At 40.7% G+C, this 19,893-nt stretch overlaps 1 protein-coding gene across 1 annotated transcript; it reads right to left on the bottom strand.

The window, feature by feature from the left end:
* Window positions 1-302: 302 nt before the first annotated feature.
* LOC142660025 (vomeronasal type-2 receptor 26-like) lies at window positions 303-19,825 on the bottom strand. The gene is given in 7 exon segments (XM_075836675.1): window positions 303-1,204; window positions 2,645-2,768; window positions 3,841-4,053; window positions 4,644-5,435; window positions 6,022-6,316; window positions 10,411-10,478; window positions 19,739-19,825. Coding segments are annotated over 7 exon segments (2,481 nt in total).
* Between the last annotated feature and the right edge of the window lie 68 nt (window positions 19,826-19,893).

The following is a 19,893-nucleotide window of genomic DNA, read 5'->3' on the forward strand; positions in this document are numbered from 1 at the left end:
TGGCCTCTGCTTTGGTAATACAACTTTGTCATAAGGATATTGTGTGGCTCCTAATCAGCATTCCCAGCAAAATTCAAGTTTTATCCAACAGGTTGAATGTGGCCATTGATGGAACTTGAATTAAATGTTCACAATGCCCCTATGATAAGACTGAGTTACCAAAGTCCAATGCAGGAAGTGTTGTCTTCAGTTACTTCAGGAATGGATAACTCAGCAAAAAACAAAGGACTTTTAAAATTATACTTCCAGAGTTTCCTACTTTTAATGCAAAAAAATATGATCGTTCTCGATAATCATCATTGTTAACTACGTCTAACATGTATTTTCTCTCGAATGTTCATCTCTGGCTTCATAATAATTGTGTAGCATTTGGGAATAAAAATGCAACCCAGAAGTCCAGAGCTGGATGTCAAGATAGCAAATATCTCAACAGCCACCATGTATTTGCCTTTGGTCCTCAGGTACACTGATATAAAGGTAACCCAAACACTACAGAAGACCAACATGCTGAAAGTTATATGATGAGCCTCATTGTACCGATCCGGCAACTTCCTTATACAAAAGGCAAGTACGAAACTGAAGAATGCCAATACACCGATGTATTCAAGAGCCATGTAGAACGCCATGGTTGACCCTTCATTACATTGTAATATTATCTTTCCTGTTTCGGTATGTGTATCTAGCTCTGGAAAAGGGGGGTACCGAACTAACCAAATAGTACAGATTATAACTTGGCTCAGACAGCTGAGGAATATGATGAGTTTAGGCAATAGGGACTTTGGGCACAATCTTAATTTACTGTCAGGCTTCGTGGATTTAAAGGCCACCAAAACAGCAATATTCTTGGCCAGAGTTGTGGACACAGATACAGTAAACACAATACAAAAAGTTACTTGTCTCGAGATGCATCTTAGAGTAGTTGGTTTGCCGATGAATATCAGAGTGCACAGGAAGGAGGTCATTAGAGGGAAGAGCAGAATGTAGCTTAGGTCTCGGTTACTGGCTTTGACTATAGGAGTGTCTCTATACATTGTAAATATGCATAGTACTACTACTGTAATGGTAAAGCAAATGGCAGCAGACGTTGTAAGTGTTACTCCTAAGGGATCCAAGAATGACAGAAAAATTATGATTTTTGGAATGCATTTATCTCTTCTTATATTAGGCCATTCATCGTCAGGACAGAGGATACAACTTTCCATATCTGAGAAACAAAAGAAAATGTTCTATGACATTTTTAGCGATGTTGGCCCAATTCCCTTTTTTAGGATTTTTGAAGACAAAAATTTAATTACAATAGTTTTGAAAATTGTATATATGATATATGCAGTACACAGTATAATTGCTTTCGCTATACTAGGATTCGATGTTAGGACCCGTATGCAATTAGCTGATTCAGCAGGGATCGGCAGCTGACCCTCAACAATCAGCTGTTACCACAGATGAAAGCTACAACTAGCCAGGTATTTCACCTGCAATTGCCTGTGGTATTACAAAGACCCCATTAAAATGAATGGGAACCCATGTTATGCATGGTTGTTGTTACTCACATCTCCTCAGACCAGCGCCACTCTCCCGCACTCGGCCAACGTCTCCCTGCTCTTAGCTGTTGGCCGCATCAGGTTTCCATGGTTACGGGCCTGCTGTAATCACATTACGACACGAGATCTGGCTGTTCCACCTTTGCTAGTGGATTAAGATGTTTCCTATTTTTAGTGTATTTTGTTTGACCCTGACTCTAATCCTGATTGTGACAATGACCCTAGCTTAGCCTCTGGATTTTGCCTTTGTTTTGCTCTTTCAGATTTGTCACCTGGTACCTGTAGTTTGACCTTCTGGTTTTGACCCCTGGCCCATCTTCTGATTACATATTTGTCATATCTTCTCATTTTTCGCATCCTGCTCGCTCTCCTGGTTATGATCCCTGGGTTCGTTCCTCACTTCTGCTTCTGCTTCAGACATTCCTAGCAGTGCACCCACCACCAAACGGTGACTACTGTGGGAAATGCCACCTAGTTATCCATATGGGAAAGTCCATACATTTATGGAAGAGTTAAGGGTGAAGAACAGGGAGAATCTTCATACTCCACACCTCAGTTTAGCCAGTACCAAACCAATTATGGCACAAGGATTAGCTTCTCTGGTAAGAACTGTAATGGTGCTTAGACTACCATAGTGGGAATAGTATTTTTAGTGGCTTTCGGCCCATACTAATAAAGGAGGGACTCGAGAAGGAAAACCCATTTTTATGACATTCAAAATCTCCGATAAGGCATATGGACAGGGGTCCCCCTACTAAGACAAGCTTTTGTAGTTGGGCTTCATGCCTTAACTGTTTAGTTTCCTGGCTTCTATTCTTCACCGTCGCCCACTCCTGCACTGTCTGGATCACTGTGTGTAAGCTACAGCCTTATTTTCTCCCCCTGATGAGGTCATTGGGTGGCCTCCCTATCACTGGTCATGCATCTATAGCTAATTCCGGGACTTCTGCGTGTTTCCTTTCACTGATAGCAAACAAAGAGCTTGGTGAGGAACTGAAACCTAAAGTATGTTAGAAATGTGTTGAACTTTTATACAAGGATTAAGCTTTAGTTACATAAAACACCTTTAAGTCAAGGTCATCTGGTGGCCTGTATCTACCCACCAGTGGTGTTTGAGATTTCTCCTGCTGAACAAGGAACACAGTCATAGCAGCAGACAGGTGCTCCTTCCCAAACAGATTTTCAAAATCCTAATATACAACTCTCTGTGCATAGTGAGCGGGGAATCTGCAAGGTTAAGACATAAAAGAACATATTGTAAAAACTCTGCTATGAAACATTTTTTGTCTGGATTTCTAAAAACTTTCTGCTCTTCTTAAAAGAGTTGTCCAGGATAAAAAAAAAAGTGTCTACCCCCCCCCCCCAAACAGCACCATATGGGCAGTGTGTATTGCAACTCAGCAAAAATTCAATTGAGAGACAACCTATGGATAGGAATGGCGCTAATTTTGGGGGGAAAAAATCGAGTGTTTAATGAGATAGATTTGCTTTTCTTTTTCCCGCCTTCTATTGACTTCTCCTTTCTCAGTTCCTAATTCGTGATATTCTCTATGGTCCTGTGGGTGACCAATGTTATGATATCTAATGATGCACTATTTTAGTGAGTATATATCTACTGTCCATGGCAGTATTTAAAGTGAAACTCTCATGAACAAGCAGCCACAATTCCCGATGCATTTTGGAAGCAATGCCTGGAGATGCAGCGTTAGGCCGGTCGGTCTGTTTAATGTCAAGAAGGACAGTCTAGCTGCCAAGGCAACTGGAACCGACTGTCTGACTCTGCATCTCGTGCCATTTCTTACGAATTATGCAGAAACATGTGGCTTCTTATTCATGAGAGTATTACTTTACATAAACAAAAATCCATTGATTGCTTTTAAGCAATCAATGTGACGAGCCCACTATATTTATGTGCAGTGTGTTACTACCGCCAATTTAGGGAGAAATATACTGTTGCAAATTAAATGTACTGTATATAAGTGTAGTTGGCTACTAAAATGCAACCTTGGAGATTTTTACAGGATATGTCCACTTATTCTGCATTCAGGAGTAATAGGAGTGCAGGATCAGACTACACACAGGGATTATTTGTAGTCTGTAACCATGGTGACACATAGGTCTGCATGAGAGCTGTATATACAAAACTGTAGGATATTTTTTATCGGTCATTTGTAAAGTTCCTTCTTTATTTTTGCTTAAATGCATTGAAATAATACATAAAAGGTTCCAAAAATGTACATACCCCTTATATAATGATTTGTTTCAAGCAATTAAATTGTAACTTTATGTTTGAACTTACAGTAGATCTGTTCATTGGCCAGTTGATGCTGCTATCATTGAGGTAGATTTGCTCAGATATATAGTCACCAACATGGCTACTTTCCATGGCTTCATTTGGCAATATCAACCAATTTAGGAAATCCAGACGGCCAGGGGTCTCACCATTTTCATCAAAATATATTTTATCTCCAGTGATAGTTTCAAAAGAGACATGTTTTAAATAATGAACCAACTAAAGGAAATAAAATATTACGATTATAATTATTAGCATCGTGCTAAAGACATGGGGATCTTTTCAAACTCCCTGCATCGAAAGGAAAATACAAAGACATGACAGGCTGATCTCATCGGGTCCAGTTTCTCTAACCCACTATTAGTGCTGGGTGAAGCAATGTCTGGCCATAAATGAATAAGCGGGGTACGCCAGAACAGGAGGCCCTAATGTGTGGTGGTCTGACCCCAGTGACTCCCATCCATAAGCAGAAAAAGCACTGCAGCCTCTTCAATGTTTATGCAGTCACAGTAGAGCATGTCTAGAGAGGGGGCAGTAATACATCTCTTTCTAGAGACAGTATTAGTCTATTGACAGTTTTCTGACCATTACCTCCCATTCATTGCAGCCACCATAAAGCACACACACCCTGTTGTACTGTCTTTACAGACAATTCGGGGCTGATGTGTGTGCCCGCAATAAGATAGCCTCAAGGAAAGTTTGGTTTATTTGGTTGAAGACAAAGTTTGGAGACACCCACTTGCCACATTTTGACTTATTTTTATTCAGTTTTTTTTTATTTTTCCAGTTAATTATTTATTTCACATTACCTTTCCAGGATAAGAGAATACAGGAGTTATTTTCTTCTGAAGGTTACAGAGGTACATGCTATGAAGAGCATGGGCCACGGCATACACGGCTAAGTATACACTGTAGGTTAGTCGGAAATTGTTTACATCATATTGCCAGATAGGGATAGAGCTAATGGACAGGTTGCCCTTGCACAATTGTGATTCCAAACAATAGTCCCCTGGTGACGGAACCTCACACATAAAAGTTTGAGTCCATAATAGTTTCATTAGCCGATTTGGATATTTGACCGGATTTGCATTGTAAAGAAATTCCTTAAAGTTTGGAATGTCCCCACTATAGGGTGAGATGACCAAGGAACCATTGAAGACAAATACACACTTTTTAAGAGAAAGATGTTCAATGGATGGAAGATGGGGTAAAATCCAGACCTTTCCAGTAAGTAGATCAAGTTGGTCTAAATGGCCCACCAGAGTCAACAGGTGATCTAGAGGACTAAATACTATGATTATATTAGCTGAAGAGCTCTGGATCACATGAAGAGCCTTTTCAAATGCCTCACTACCCTGCTGGTATATCTTCACTGTGAAGGCCACACAACCATTACTTTTTAATATCAGGGGTATTAGTTCTTCTGATGCTTTTTGATTACTGTCATCAGCTGAGTACACGATTCCAACCCACGTCCATCCAAAGTGCTTCAGTAATTTTACTGTAGCTCTACTCTTAACTTGTTCATTGGGAATAGTGCGAAAGAAGAATGGGAACAGTACTCTATCTGTGAAAATGGGATCTGTGGAGCCATAACTCACCTAGAATTAAAAATAAGGCACATTACGAAAACACACAGTTCTTCATAGTCTAGAAGGTTAGCGAGGCAAAAAGGCGGAAGAGAGTGGTGAGGAATAGGCTTACCTTGAGTGGTATTGCAATAAACCAGCCACAAATGTGTCACCGCTCCACCCCTGGGCAGTCAGACGGCATTGCTGATTGTCAGGAGAACGGAAGAATATTGCGGGGTACATCAGGCGCTGACAGTATCATCAATACTTACTGAATTTCATAGATATAGTTACTGATTCATTAAATAAATAAGCACCACGTTTAGTGACCGATTAAAGTGCCTGTTCAATACTGAAACGCGTTGCTTATTTCTTTATTATGGCTTACGGGGACGTAGCAATGGCATCTAAGGGGTAAAAGGGTTAAGATCAGAGGTTTCTTTGATTCACAGCAATTAGAGCAGGAGCTAGACTTCTAACCATATTATTTGCAAAAAAAAAATCGTTCTGATAATTTGTTAAGAAATTTAAAAAAAAATAAATAAATACAAATTAATTATCTAAGCTTATTGGCTTTAAACCTCTATAATGTGAAAGAGTATAAAATCTAATTTACCTGGGGGTAGCCATAAATTTGAAGAAGGCTTGCAATGGCTTGGGATGATGAAGATAGCAAGTGTCCAATGAAAGCTACCACCCTGTTGTTATTATTATGGCAGTCATAATTGGGACGCAATTCTGTACCGCCAGATAAAATTCTCATGGTTCCTTCTACAGCAGTTTCCTCGAAAAAACAGGAATCAAAAATATCATATCCTAAGGAGATGTTTGGTAAAATATTTGTATTTTTATTAATTTCTTCAACGGCAAAGTCAACAGCAAAGAAGTGCCTTAGAAAACGTGGAGATGCTCTGAAAATAAATATTTCATTAACATAAATAAAAATGTATCCCAGATAAAAAGTAGAATGTTGAAAGGAAAATTAACACTGAATAATAAAATAAAAAAGCAAAATAATATTAAAATTCTTTGACGTCTTATATTTTTCTTGACTACTATGTATAGTGAAAATGATAATCAAAGTTACTGTGTAAATCTGGGAACAAATGCTATAATATTAGGTAAAAATCACCATTGTCATTTTCCTGGTTTTCATAACACAATTGCACACAAAACACACCATACAGTACACACGCACACACATAAATACACACATAGCATACTTACACAAAAATTACCCATACAGCACATGTACAGTATATGTAAACTACGGGTAAAACGCACATATAATACATATACAGTTACATGTGACATCAGTGCTTTATATTCATCTATCCCACATAACAAAGCCATTGTAGCTCTAAGTGATCAACTACACAAATATACCAACTACTCAGATAATCTCAAAGAATACATTCTTAGTGTCACTTTTCATCTTTTAAAACATAATTATTTTTTGTTTGATAATTCCTTTTATTTACAAAGTTGGGATGCTCTATGGGGGCTAAATTTTCCCCTTCATTAGCCAATATCTATGTAACTTTGTGGGAAGAACGCTACATTTACAATAATTCTAATCCATTTTCGAAAGACATTCACTATTACGGACGCTTCATTGATGATATATTGATCATTTGGTCGGGTTCATATACAACAATTGAGGAATTTGTAGTGTATATAAATAACAATGAGGATAACTTAAAGTTTACACACAATAAAAATGTATCTTCGTTATCTTTTCTTGATATTACACTAACGGGTGACTCTACAGAACCTAACATTGTAAGTAGTTTATACCGTAAACCCACTTCTGGGAATTCAATTTTACATGCTTCAAGTGCACATCCAAAGCATGTTATCAATAATCTTCCAATAGGAGAATACACATGTGCAAAAAGAATATGCACCCAGAATTCGGCTTTTCTTGCCGAATGTAACATTATTGATACTAGACTTACAACACGGGGTTATTCAAAACAAACATTACAAGAAGCGAAAAACAAAGTAATAGCTAAACCTAGATCTGAATTGTTGTACCCCACAATAAAAAATACTAAACATAGTCAGCATCAAAGCAAATCTTTAACTTTTTCCACTCCTTACAGCAACGAGTACAACCAAATAATATCCATCATGAAACGATACTTACCCATTCTAGATAAAGACCAGGATCTTAGAAAAATATTAAAACCGGGTTGTAATTTTGTGGCCAGAAATTCAATGACAATAGGCAATAGAATTTCACCTAGTTTTTTCCCTAAAACCTCAGACAAGATAACTACATGGCTGAAATATACAGGTTCCTGTAAATGTGGAGGTAACAAATGTAACATTTGTCAATTCATGATAATCTCAAACAATTTAACATCTTTTTCAACTAATATTTCTTTTCCCATAAAATCTTTTATCAATTGCAGTACTACTCATGTGGTATATGTTATATCTTGCAATACTTGCAATAAACAATATGTAGGATGTACTATAAGACCTTTAAAAAGGAGAATAGCTGAGCATTTAGCAGATATAAAAAATGCAAATAAAATTAACATCTCAGGAGCAGCAAAGCATTTTAGAGAAAAACATCAGGGGAATATTAGTACATTAAATGTTTGTGGCTTGGAAAGAGTATTTTGTCCTAAAAGAGGGGGCAATTGGAGAAAACTCCTACTAAACAGAGAAGCTCTATGGATTTTAAAACTAGATACTCGTTTTCCTACTGGCATGAATTACAGGAATGATTTGATGTATATTTACTAATTAAATCTGGAATACATTCTCATTGGTTGAAATATTATGAAAATTATAGTTTAAATAATTTTTATTATGCCTATAATCTTCAAGCCCATTTTTTATTAACTATTGCCGTTTTTTCATTTAAGAGCATTGCCTTCATAATAAATTCTAGAGTGGAGCTGTCCCTTCAGCACCACGGAGACAGTGGACAAGTGCTTTCACAGATATTTCACATACAGAGTAACCAGAGCTGTCCATTCAGCACCACGGAGATAACATTAATATAACCTATTCACACATGCCGTTTTCTTGTTTAACTCTGTTGTTGTAGTTTCTTTCTCTAGGTTAATCTCAACTAACTTTTTTATTTTCTTCATTAATCCAACGGACTACTCATCTGTCTTTATAATGATTGTTGAGATACAATTAAGGAGCGTCACATACATAATTTCTCAATTTTATGAAAAGTAATAAAATTTACACATACAGAGAAATCTTTATATATAAAACATATTTTATAATAATATAGATTTTAAATTAATTTTGATGCCTGGCACCTTTCATTATCGATAGAAAACAATATGGAATAGTATGTTACACATAATTATATATATATATCTTAGTAACCATTTATGCATGAAATACTTATTCTGTTTAATCAAGTATGACGTCATTACACACCTGGTGTCCAATTAACCATCTTACTAATCCACCAGGTTCCAACCATAGAAATATAATGGAGAGATGTATAGACATTTCTCTAACATATATCTTTAAACAAGAAGTTCGTGTTTCGTAACATCAATTTACTTCTGTGCTTTCTGTGATAACATACATCGTTACAGCAAGAGAATTCTGTGATTTCTGAAATTTAGAGATAACTACGACATAAATTATGTTCATTACTGCATAGGGTTAACATTTTCTAACCCAGCCCTATACAATCATGTGATCGAATGTCTTGACTATATATATGTGAATTTTACTTTTATTCAGTATGCTATGATTAAGGACCCTAGTGGTCTGAAACGCGTAAGCGTGGTCCCGGGATTGTTGTTTTATCCCTATTTTTAATATGACCTAATAAAAATCGAATTTTTTATATATCAGAGTGCTGGATCTGCCTTTCCTACACACCACTTTTGTTATATTTTTCTTGACTACTATGTATAGTGAAAATGATAATCAAAGTTACTGTGTAAATCTGGGAACAAATGCTATAATATTAGGTAAAAATCACCATTGTCATTTTCCTGGTTTTCATAACACAATTGCACACAAAACACACCATACAGTACACACGCACACATAAACACACACATAGCATACTTACACAAAAATTACCCATACAGCACATGTACAGTATATGTAAACTACGGGTAAAACGCACATATAATACATATACAGAACCCAGTTACGGCTGCCAACCTCCATGTGAATAGCAAAGAGGTACAAGGAGGTATAGACCAAAAGTAGGGCCTGTCCCTACAAAAGAGTGACACTTGGGAGTTATGTTAGCACCGTTAAAGGGTTATTTCCATCACAGAATTGTACGGCATATTGCTAGGATATGCATAACATTCTGATCAGTGGGGTCCGACCTCTGTGACCCTTACCAACCCGTGAATGAAGGGACCAATGCGTTTCTACAGAAATATTGTGCACAGCAGGTGGCCAGGAGGGTCATTGTGCAGGAAAACATTGTGAAGGGACCTCAGTGCTTATCTTATCTAATGATCATCGGCGGTCCTAGAAGTCAGACCCCCACGATCAGTTAGTGATGGCATATCTTAGATACATGCCGTCACTTTTTAAGCTGGTAAAAACCCTTGAAGCATAAACTGTAACATAATAATCTCAAGAACCAGCACGAGCTCCCGCCAGCTCGAAATACATTCACGATTGCGTTTAGTTTTTATTATGGCCAAAAGTCCCCTATTTCTTCAGACTTGGGGTGAATTTATGGAGAGACAGACTTCAATGTATGCAGTACAATATTAATGTACGGAGTAAAATTGGCCCACTGACGGTAAAATGGCAGCATGCTGAATTCTTTCTTACTGTCCTGAAATCCATATCAGAGGGTAAATCGAAATTATTCACAATGCATTCACTTACACAGAACAAAGCAGTGAGATGGGAACCATTCGGAGTGGAAATCTTCCATACATAAACTGGAACAGCTGGAACACTCCCCCCAGGATCAGGTCGCCATCCTTCACGTATCGTTTAATGTCTCCTGAAATTCTAAATTTACACATGACTTTCTTACTTTTCACTCTTTGAGCACAGAACGTCCATAGCAAGATCAGGGTCAGAACTATTTTCATTGGCTTCCTCCTATAAAGAGCAGATAATACTCAACAGAAAGTTTATGTATGACATCTACAAAAAAAGTCGAAGATCTTCTAAACCAAAATCCTTCTAACCACAAAAAACAAAAACATCAGCATCATGAAAAATATCCGGGTACCTTTCTGCTATCCTGATGGATGTACTATATGCAAATCTGTCGTTTCTAGTATAGAGATATATGACAATAGATATAGACAATACACAAATGTATTACGCCGTATTAAAGGGATTGTACAACAATTTTTTTTGTTAGTAGGGTCTATCAACGATAAGCTGATCACAGGGTGTCACCCTATTTAGACCCCTCAACCAGCTGTGAACTGAAGGAGAACCCAACAGCAAATCCTCTGAAGCACCACCAAAGGGGAAATGAACCATTACCAGTTCCCACTGACATCAATGGGTTGTCCATGTAATGCATGGCCAAGCTGTGTCCTCCAGAGCAAGGGCAGTATGGTACCGGATTTTGAAAACCAGGATTGAAAGACCCTTTCCATGACCGTTGAGTCAATTTCCCACCCTTTTTGCTTGTTAACAATACCGTTCCTCTGGAGAAGGGAGTCTTGCCCAGGTTCTACCCCCCCCCCAATGCCAAAGGGGAACTGATCAACCAGGCTGCACCTTCTCTGTCTACGGCCTCCTAGTATTAACTATTTCAGAACTAGAGAAAAGCTTTAAGTAAAATAAAACAAAAACACACTGCAATACATTAGCACTTACTTAGCAAAAAGATGTTTAAGAAAAGTTCAGGAAATCTTCTCTACCAGCAGTTATAATTCAGAAGCCGTATCACAAGTGTCGATCCCAGACAGATCCTCACTGATCACTTTCTTCGCTTTGCTTTCACGAACAAAGACAATGCATCTGGAGAGGACGGTTTATATAATCCATCACTGCCTTGAAATTACTATCTAGGTATAAGTAGATCTAGAAAAAAACACTGTGGTCAGTGAACTTTTTATACGCTGATATTTTGGAAGGAGCACTTATAGAGATTGATGAATACAATAAATTATCACGATCACAAATAAACTAAGATGAAGAGAAATTAAAAGAAGACATAACAAATCACAGAGAAGATAAGCTATAGCTGAATATTGTAAAATCTTGAGAACATGTAAGGGGGGTAAACCTCATGTTCAACCCCTCACAATATTTGAGTGTTGTCCTTAAAAATTGGTATTGCCCCATTTGATGTGTCTTCACTGCTGCCTCTACTTTTATTGTATGCCTGTTTTCCCATTTGTTTTGTGGCATCTAGCGGGCTGTTGTCTGCGGCAGTTCCACCAAGTTCTGCCTACAGTATGTCACTGGTAACCAGGAACCATAGTCTCGTGGCGGCCTATTTGCAGAAAGAGGAGTCCAGCGTCAGCATAGGCACACGCAGGATTCCATGCCAACGTTGGCGGGGCATTGTGATGGTTCAGAGCATTGCGCCGTGGCTTTACTGCGTATGCATGGACCGATAGTAATGTTTATAAATGGGAGGAATACGATAGTAACGGCAGTGTTACCTGCTGTGTTTTGTGTGTGCTCAGCAGTAGGCCTGTGTACAGCCCCCGTAAGACAATCCGGTGAGCTGGTGACAGAGGTCAAACAGCCGCCTTGACACAAGCTGATTGGCTAATGGCATAGACTGACAGACTTTGGGGAGTCATTACCTGATCAAGAGTGGGCTGTGAGAGTGCCAGCCCAGAGTTGGAGTATTTAGTGGACCGAAAGAGTCTGGCTGCCTTGAGGCCTACTGAAGAGCATATCCCTCCGAGTGAGTGGACTGGTGGAGCAAAGATAGACAAATTCCAGTCAAGTCATGTGAATTATTTCTCGTCCTGTTTACCAGAGTAGAAGTTCAAGTACTGCACTGTGTTCTGCAAATAATAAGCATCCTATGTTAAAGTTACTATTGAAATGAAGTTGAAATCTATTTTGACGATCCATCAAAGAGACTGTATCCCTTTCAAAAAGGACTGGAGCTGTGTTTGCCTCTCTGTGGCCTAGGGACCGCACTCCTGTGTTGCACAGAGTATTATGTGACACTCGCAGCCGAGTGTAGCCGGGACTCCGCTAAAGTCAGTGGCATAGCGGCAACGAGGACCCGTGGAGGCGCAGAGCAACTACCATCCAAAGTGACTGGTGCAACCCTGCAAATTGTGTATTGGTGTTGGAGACTGGGGTAGAGAGTAGGCTCTCATAGATGTATAGCAGCATGTAGCGCCGGTGGCCGCTGACCGCCGATGTTCCATCCCTGCTGGCGATCACGGTCCGCCAGCTCAACTGTTCTTGCTGGCGCCTGCCTCCTCCGGGACACCGGCAAGCCCTCGGTCATGTGATCAGGGAAGGCTCTGCCTGTAGGGTGCACGTGCACATGCTTACCTCCTCTTAAAGGGCCAACACATGCACCAGTAAAGTTTTACCAGCCTATCCCTGCACTTCCAGGACTATAATAGGAAGTCTGCCCAGTGTTCCAGTGCCCGAGCAATGTTGTACTTCAAATTTTTTTTTTGCAGAGGTCCAGTATCCTGAGTCTAGTATCCAGCGTACCACACCCTGCGTACCATATCCAGCTAGCTCAGAAAACAATTATGACCCTGGGTAGTCGGCAGGTACAATAAATATGATCAATAGGAGGAATGCCTGCAGGCAAACAGAACCCTCTTTCCCGACCACCCAATCATAGTATAGGATAAAGTTTAAATTTTTATTAGGCTACGTGTAGCAAAGAGACAGACCACATATATGAATTTAAAACTGTCACTGCCTAAAGCCAGAGTGGAAAGTGGTACGCTGAGAGATCCAGCAGAGTATTAAATCACCCAGAGATAGCTGCTGGCCGACACACAAGGAGTCAGTTACAGCCAGCAAGTACCATATGACTTATAAAGAGGTGAATTCGGCCAAGGCAGGAAATTAAAAAACATAGAGCCCCCTCCCCGACATGTTTCGCTAACTAGTAGCGTCCGCAGGGGTACACGGGGCTAATGGCTTTATCCTATACTATGATTGGGTGGTCGGGAAAGAGGGTTCTGTTTGCCTGCAGGCATTCCTCCTATTGATCATATCCAGCTAGCTGACACAGCCTGCTTCCAGTAATCCGGCACAGTCTGCTTCCAGTAATCCGGCAAAACCTGCTTCAGCCTGCACCCAGTTACTTCCAAGGTACCATCTGTCAGTGACTGTTTAGCTACTGTTTGGCCAGCAGGTACTACGCCAATCTGGCAGAGTAGCCTAGAGGGTCCACTCAACCCACTGGTTATAACACAGTAGGTCAGGTCCCCAGCCCCAATTTAAGGTTATCTCCGAAAAGATGTGCCACTGTTATGAAAATAAAGTTATCTGTACAACTGCAATTGTATCGTCTGTGTCAGTCAGGGGAGACCCTCTTACAAACTGGCTATACCAGTTGAGTGTGACTGTAAAATCTAGTTTGCCCTAAAAGGGGTTTTCAAGAATACACATTCATGACCGATTTTTAGGATAATCCATCAATGTGTGATCAAGATGTACTTGAGCACCAAGACACCCACTGATCAGCACGTAGAGATGCCCCACTGTGCTTGGATGAACATTAACCCATTATCGCACTTGGACGTAACTGCACGTCCTGGCGCGGGGGTTGAAGTATGAAGTCAGCTTTACAGCTGACACCATGCACTAAAGGCCAGGAAAAGAGATTGCTCTGATCCGGGCCATTTAACCATTTAGATGCCACGGTCAATAGCAACTGCAGCATCTAAGCCAGGGGTCTCAAACTTGGCCGGGTAAGTGGGCCACATATAGAAAAAATGGGAAGTTGATGATCAAATTTGATACATTACAAAATTATTGTTAATCAATTAGTTATTTGATCTACTATAATAATGCTCTATTACTATAATACTACATTACTATAATATTACCGCTAGGTTTAAAATTTTAGATATTTCTCCACGTGCTTATTTCAACAATCCAGTTTTCCAGTTTAAGTTTTGCTAAATACAGGATCAGTTAGCAGTGTTTGGCAGACACACAAATCTCAAGATTGGGCAGCCCCTTTTTAGATAGTGCCACAGTGCCCTCTGTGGATGCTGCCACAGTGCCCTCTGTGGATGCTGCCACAGTGCCCTCTGTAGATTTTGCCACAGTGCCCTCTGTAGATAATGCAACACACCCATAGATAATACCACAGTGTCTTCTGTACATACTGCCACAGTGCCCTCTGTAGATGCTGCCACAGTGCCGTCTGTAGATGCTGCCACAGTGCCCTCTGCAGATAATGACACACACCCCAAGTAGATAGCTCCATTGGGGCTCCCTCTAGGAGTGGAATACCCAGCCAGAGCGTTGCCGACACTTTGGCTGGGGATTCCTCTACTGTTGGAGCCCCTGACGTCACTGTCCATACACAGTGACGTCAGAGGATCCTCCTGGACCGGAATGTGATATCAGGGGCAACCCCAGAGCTGGAGTCCCTGAGCAGAGCACTAGTATAAGCTCTGCACTGAAACTCTGGGGAAGCCATTAACATCAGTGTCCATATATGGACAGTGATGTCAGGGGCTTGCCCAGAGCTGGAGTCCAGGAGCAGAGCCGCTTCTAGCAGTCTGCCTGTGATTCCAGCTCTGCTCCTGACATCACTGTCCATATATAGACATGGATGTCAGGGGCAATCCCAGAGCTGGAGTCCCGGGCAGAGCGCTAGTAGACTCTTCCTGGGACTCCAGCTGTGCTCCTGACATCCCTGGGACTCCTGCTCTGGGGAAGCCCCTAACATCACTGCCGATGTATGAACAGCAATGTCAGAGGCTTCCCCAGAGTAGAGCCTATACTAGCGCTCTGTCCGGGACTCTAGCTCTGGGGAAGCCCTAGACATCACTGTCCATATGTGGACAGCAATGTCAGAAGATTCCACAGAGTCCCGGAGCAGAGCCTATACTCGCGCGCTGCCCGTGACTCCGCTCTATGGAAGACCCTGACAACACTGTCCATATATGGACAGTGATGTCAGGGAATTCCACAGAGTCCCGGAGCAGAGCCAATACTAGCACTCTGCCAGGGACTCCGCTCTGGGGAAGACCCTGACACACTGTCCATATATGGACAGCGATGTCAGGGAATTCCAGAGTCACGGGGCAGAGCCGATACTAGCGCTCTGGCCGGCACTCCGCTCTGGGGAAAACCCTGACACCAGTGGCGCAACTACCGCTGTAGCAGCCGTATCGGCTGCTACGGGGCCTGCATCATGAGGGGGCCCGTGCCGCCCGCAGGCACGGGCCCCCCTCCCATGGCCGGAGGCTCCGCTAGCAGCCGCTACGGCTGCTACAGCGCGACACCACTGAAGGGGTTGTTCCTACAAAAGACATGCATCCCCTATCCACAGGATAGGGGATACATGTGGGATCGCTGGGACGCCCAGCGATAAGGAGACTGGGGGACCGAAAGTCCCCCGAAGTTCTCCATGACAAACCTCGGACTTCCGGGGTCTGTCGGCGGCTCGCGGGCCGCGTGCTTGAGACCCCTGATCTAAGCCATTAGAAAGAGTATGGTGGTCCCCTTTGACAGCGATCGCGGGTGCTGATGGTTGTAATGGCAGCCCATGGGCCTAATGAAGGCCCCCAGGTATGCCTTTTTCTGCTCCTGTTAAGCGCTGCCTCTAGCAGGGCTTAACAGGAACCTGTAAAAATGACAATATACTCACGATTGCTGTTTCAAATCCCCTAAGTGGACTAATAAAAAAAATAAAAAAAGTTTTCAGTAGTGTACAAAAAATAAAAAAATATTAAAAGTTCTAAAACATTTTCCCACTCATTGGAGCACCGCAACCTCTTTGTCGTACCAATTACACAATGATTGTCTATCCTGGGATGATCCTATGATGGCGATCTAAGCCAAATGCATTAGGTCAGATCCCTTGTAACCCTACTGCATATTCACTCCCTGATGTCCAAATTGTATGTTATTCAAAAAAAGGGTCAACTAGTAGTGTACTTTGTGTCCAATTCAAAGAGGACATTGTATAGTATAGTATAGTATAGTATAGTAGAGTATAGTATACTATATATTGCATTGTATGCAATTCTTTGTGACACTAATGGTACAGAGCTGGTCACTAATTCACTGTTCCTCACGATGCAATTGTATAGGTTCCAGTACCTGGTAACACAGTGTCAGAAACTGTGGCAACACAGGCGTAGCTATAGGGGTCGCAGTCGCACCCAGGACCTGGAGCATTAAGGGGTCTAAAAACCCCTCAGCTGTATATAATACGCTAGTATTATAAAGAATATATGGTAAGTGGGGGCCCTGTTAAAGATTTTCCATTGCCTCTGTGTGGCATTGGTGACAAGCTAGCTTACATCTGGGATATAAGTGCTATTTCCAAGAAAAAAACCTTACATTTCTGAAGTTACTCCATTTTTAGCTCCTGAGACTGCCTCCCCTCTCTTACTACAGTCTGAATTTTAGTTCCACCAACAACCTATATCTAGGCCTCCAGCTACAGTAGAAGTAACTTTAGCTAGGTCTGTTATTTGGGTGGTTGGTCGGCAGTAGAGATCTGGACTTTAAACATGAGGCCAATGCTATCTTTCTGTTCTGTTTTCGCAACAGGGATTTTTCAGTGAGTACAGTGTTTTAGGAATGATATTGCGAAACTCCAATCTGCTCAGCCCAACATTCCAGTTTGGAATAAATGCCAGACATCCTATATATTTCAGATTTCGAGTTTACAAATGTCAATATCAAAGTAAGGAAAATTATTTGTACGAACAAAAACAAATGGCAGCAATGGAAGCTGCAGGTGCGCTCACACAATAGGTTGTCCTGGGATCTGTAGTTCCTCAGTTGGAGTGCAGTCGGAAGAAGGGGTCTTGCAGGCAGGCAAGGATCCAATAAATAGAAGAGTTTTTGAAAGAAAATCCTCAGCACATCCACATTTAGAAAAATATAAAAATAGCTTTATTTCGGCATAGAATAAAAGTCCATCGGACACAGGTGGGACGTGTTTTGAACTGAGTGTTCTTACTCATAGCATGAGTAAGAACACTCCGTTCGAAACGCGTTAGCAGTAACACGTCCCACCTGTGTCCGATGTACTTTTATTCTATGCCGAAATAAAGCTCTTTCTATATTTTTCTAAATGTGGATGTGGTGAGGATTTTCTTTCAAAAACTCAAAATTATTTGTACATATTTTTGTATTCATCATTAAGAAATAGTATATTTGCTGGAAAGACTCTGGAGATCATTACAAAAATATTTGTGTGTCCTTAGAGAAACGTCCCAGGACAATTGTGACCACTATGTATTGCTCTGTTCTTACCACAGACAATTATACAGAGGATGATTCCCCTCACAATCAGGTTGGTGGAAAATCTTATTCAAACAACAATGCCCTAAAAAGTTTTCGAGATTCAGTCACCTAGTTCATTATTTTGGGATGGGTCATCACATCTAATGCGAGGTCAATTTTTTGTCTAGAGTTTTCATTTGAACGTATATTTTAAAAGAGATGTCTTTGGCTCAGAGAGGGGTGTCCCTTGCAAGGGATCACCCTCTATGACTTCCATATATTCTAAAAGAGCTTATGGACAGGGATTGTCTTGATGTGAAAACCCCTTTAAGTTTTTCTTCAATGTTTTTGAGAAATCCTTTGATATAAATTGCTTATTACAAGATGATTTGGACACAATAGAGAATGTTTTTGAAATACCTTTTTCTCTATATACGTTTCTTTAAATAATGGTCATTCAGAAAAATGTATGAAAACAGCGAAATCATAGGAACACGTGAATCTCAATTGACTGCTAAATTATATGGAAACATTTAACTATTGCAACTGTTGGTTGAATGGAATGTTCTCATTTATTCACATTTTTCAAAAATATTGTCGGTATTGTATAATTAAGTAATATAAGAGGTACAATTCTGTTTTGCTGGTGCTTCCTGACTGCAGGAGCTAAGAAGTTAGCAGGGGTGGTCTCATCTGAATAGCTTATAGATCCAGCAAAAGTAGGCTAGGGGCTCTGGGGATCACTTCCTTGCCTGCCCATCTTACCCTTTTTTTGGATGGATGTGGGTTACAGCTATTTATTACTAAGGGCTTCTGCACACGACCGTGTGCGCTGCCCGAGTCCCGTTTGTGATCCGTGGAAAGATAGGACATGTTCTATCTTTCCACGGATTGGAGAGTCGGGTCCATTTTCACGGACCCGATTCACCCACAAAAGTGAATGGGCCCGTGAAAACTATCGGGTGTTACAGAGATGCCATGAAAAACGGCCCGAGTGGCACTCGTTCATGTACAAGAGCCCTTACTCAACACAAATAATAATTATCATATAATTTTAGTACCACTGGCATCGTATGCCGAGAACCGGTTGCCCACCCGCATGTTGACATCCACTGACCCAAAATGTGTACTGTACCCACCGCCAACTGTGATTATAAGATCCCATAAGGAAATACCACTCTAAATTATTCTAATAGTGCAGCTGCGAGTCTGTGTAAAAATGTTTTCCTTTTCAGAACTTTTTTATTTGTACGTCAACATAATTGTTTGAGGCAGTGTTTTTGTAAAACCAATTGCACTTTCTTCAAGTCCCATTTTTGGTGTATATACTGTACATTAGAATGTAATTTATGTTAATGTTTATTTTGGGAAAATGCAGAGAAAAAGCAATTCCACCAGATTTGTATTTTATTTTTTTAATTATCATCATAAATGATATTATACATTTATTGTTATGTTTTTAACATTACCTTTCAATTTATTGATTATTTAAACTTAACTGTATTTGCTGTATTTTTTATATTTATATTTATCTATACTATTGAGGGCTACATGTGATGTTTTATTGCTCTTTATCAGTATACAATGCAATATATCTACTGTATATGCCAGCAAATAGGCTTGTGTACTATTGTACAAAGGCTGTTGTTAAAGGGGTTGTCCAGTCCCAAAAAATTGATGGCCTATCCTCAGGATAGGACATCAATATCTGTTTGGTTGAGGTCCGACTCTCGACACTCCCGCCGATCAGATGTTTTGAAGGGGCCACGGCGCTCGTATGAGCGTTTCTTCGGTTTTATTTTCTTTACTGTTCACACTGAGAATCGCCAACACACTTGCTGCGGCAGTTCACAGTATTACAGCTTTCTCCTATTGAAGTGTAATGGAGAGGGCTGTACCATTTTGAACCGCCGCTACAAGTGAGTCAGCCATTCACAGTGTGAGCAGTAAATTAAATGAAGGGGAAGCAGCACTCGTACTTGCGCTGCGGCCCCTTCTATACTGCTGATCGTGGGGGTTTCGGAAGTTGGACCTCGACCGGTCAGATATTGATGGCCTATCCCCATGATAGGCCATCAATTTTTGGCGACTGTACAACCCCTTTCAAAATGCCCTAACAGCGGCAATATGGCTG

This window comes from Rhinoderma darwinii, chromosome 8, assembly GCF_050947455.1.
Source record: "Rhinoderma darwinii isolate aRhiDar2 chromosome 8, aRhiDar2.hap1, whole genome shotgun sequence".
NCBI classification, from domain to species: Eukaryota; Metazoa; Chordata; class Amphibia; order Anura; family Rhinodermatidae; genus Rhinoderma; species Rhinoderma darwinii.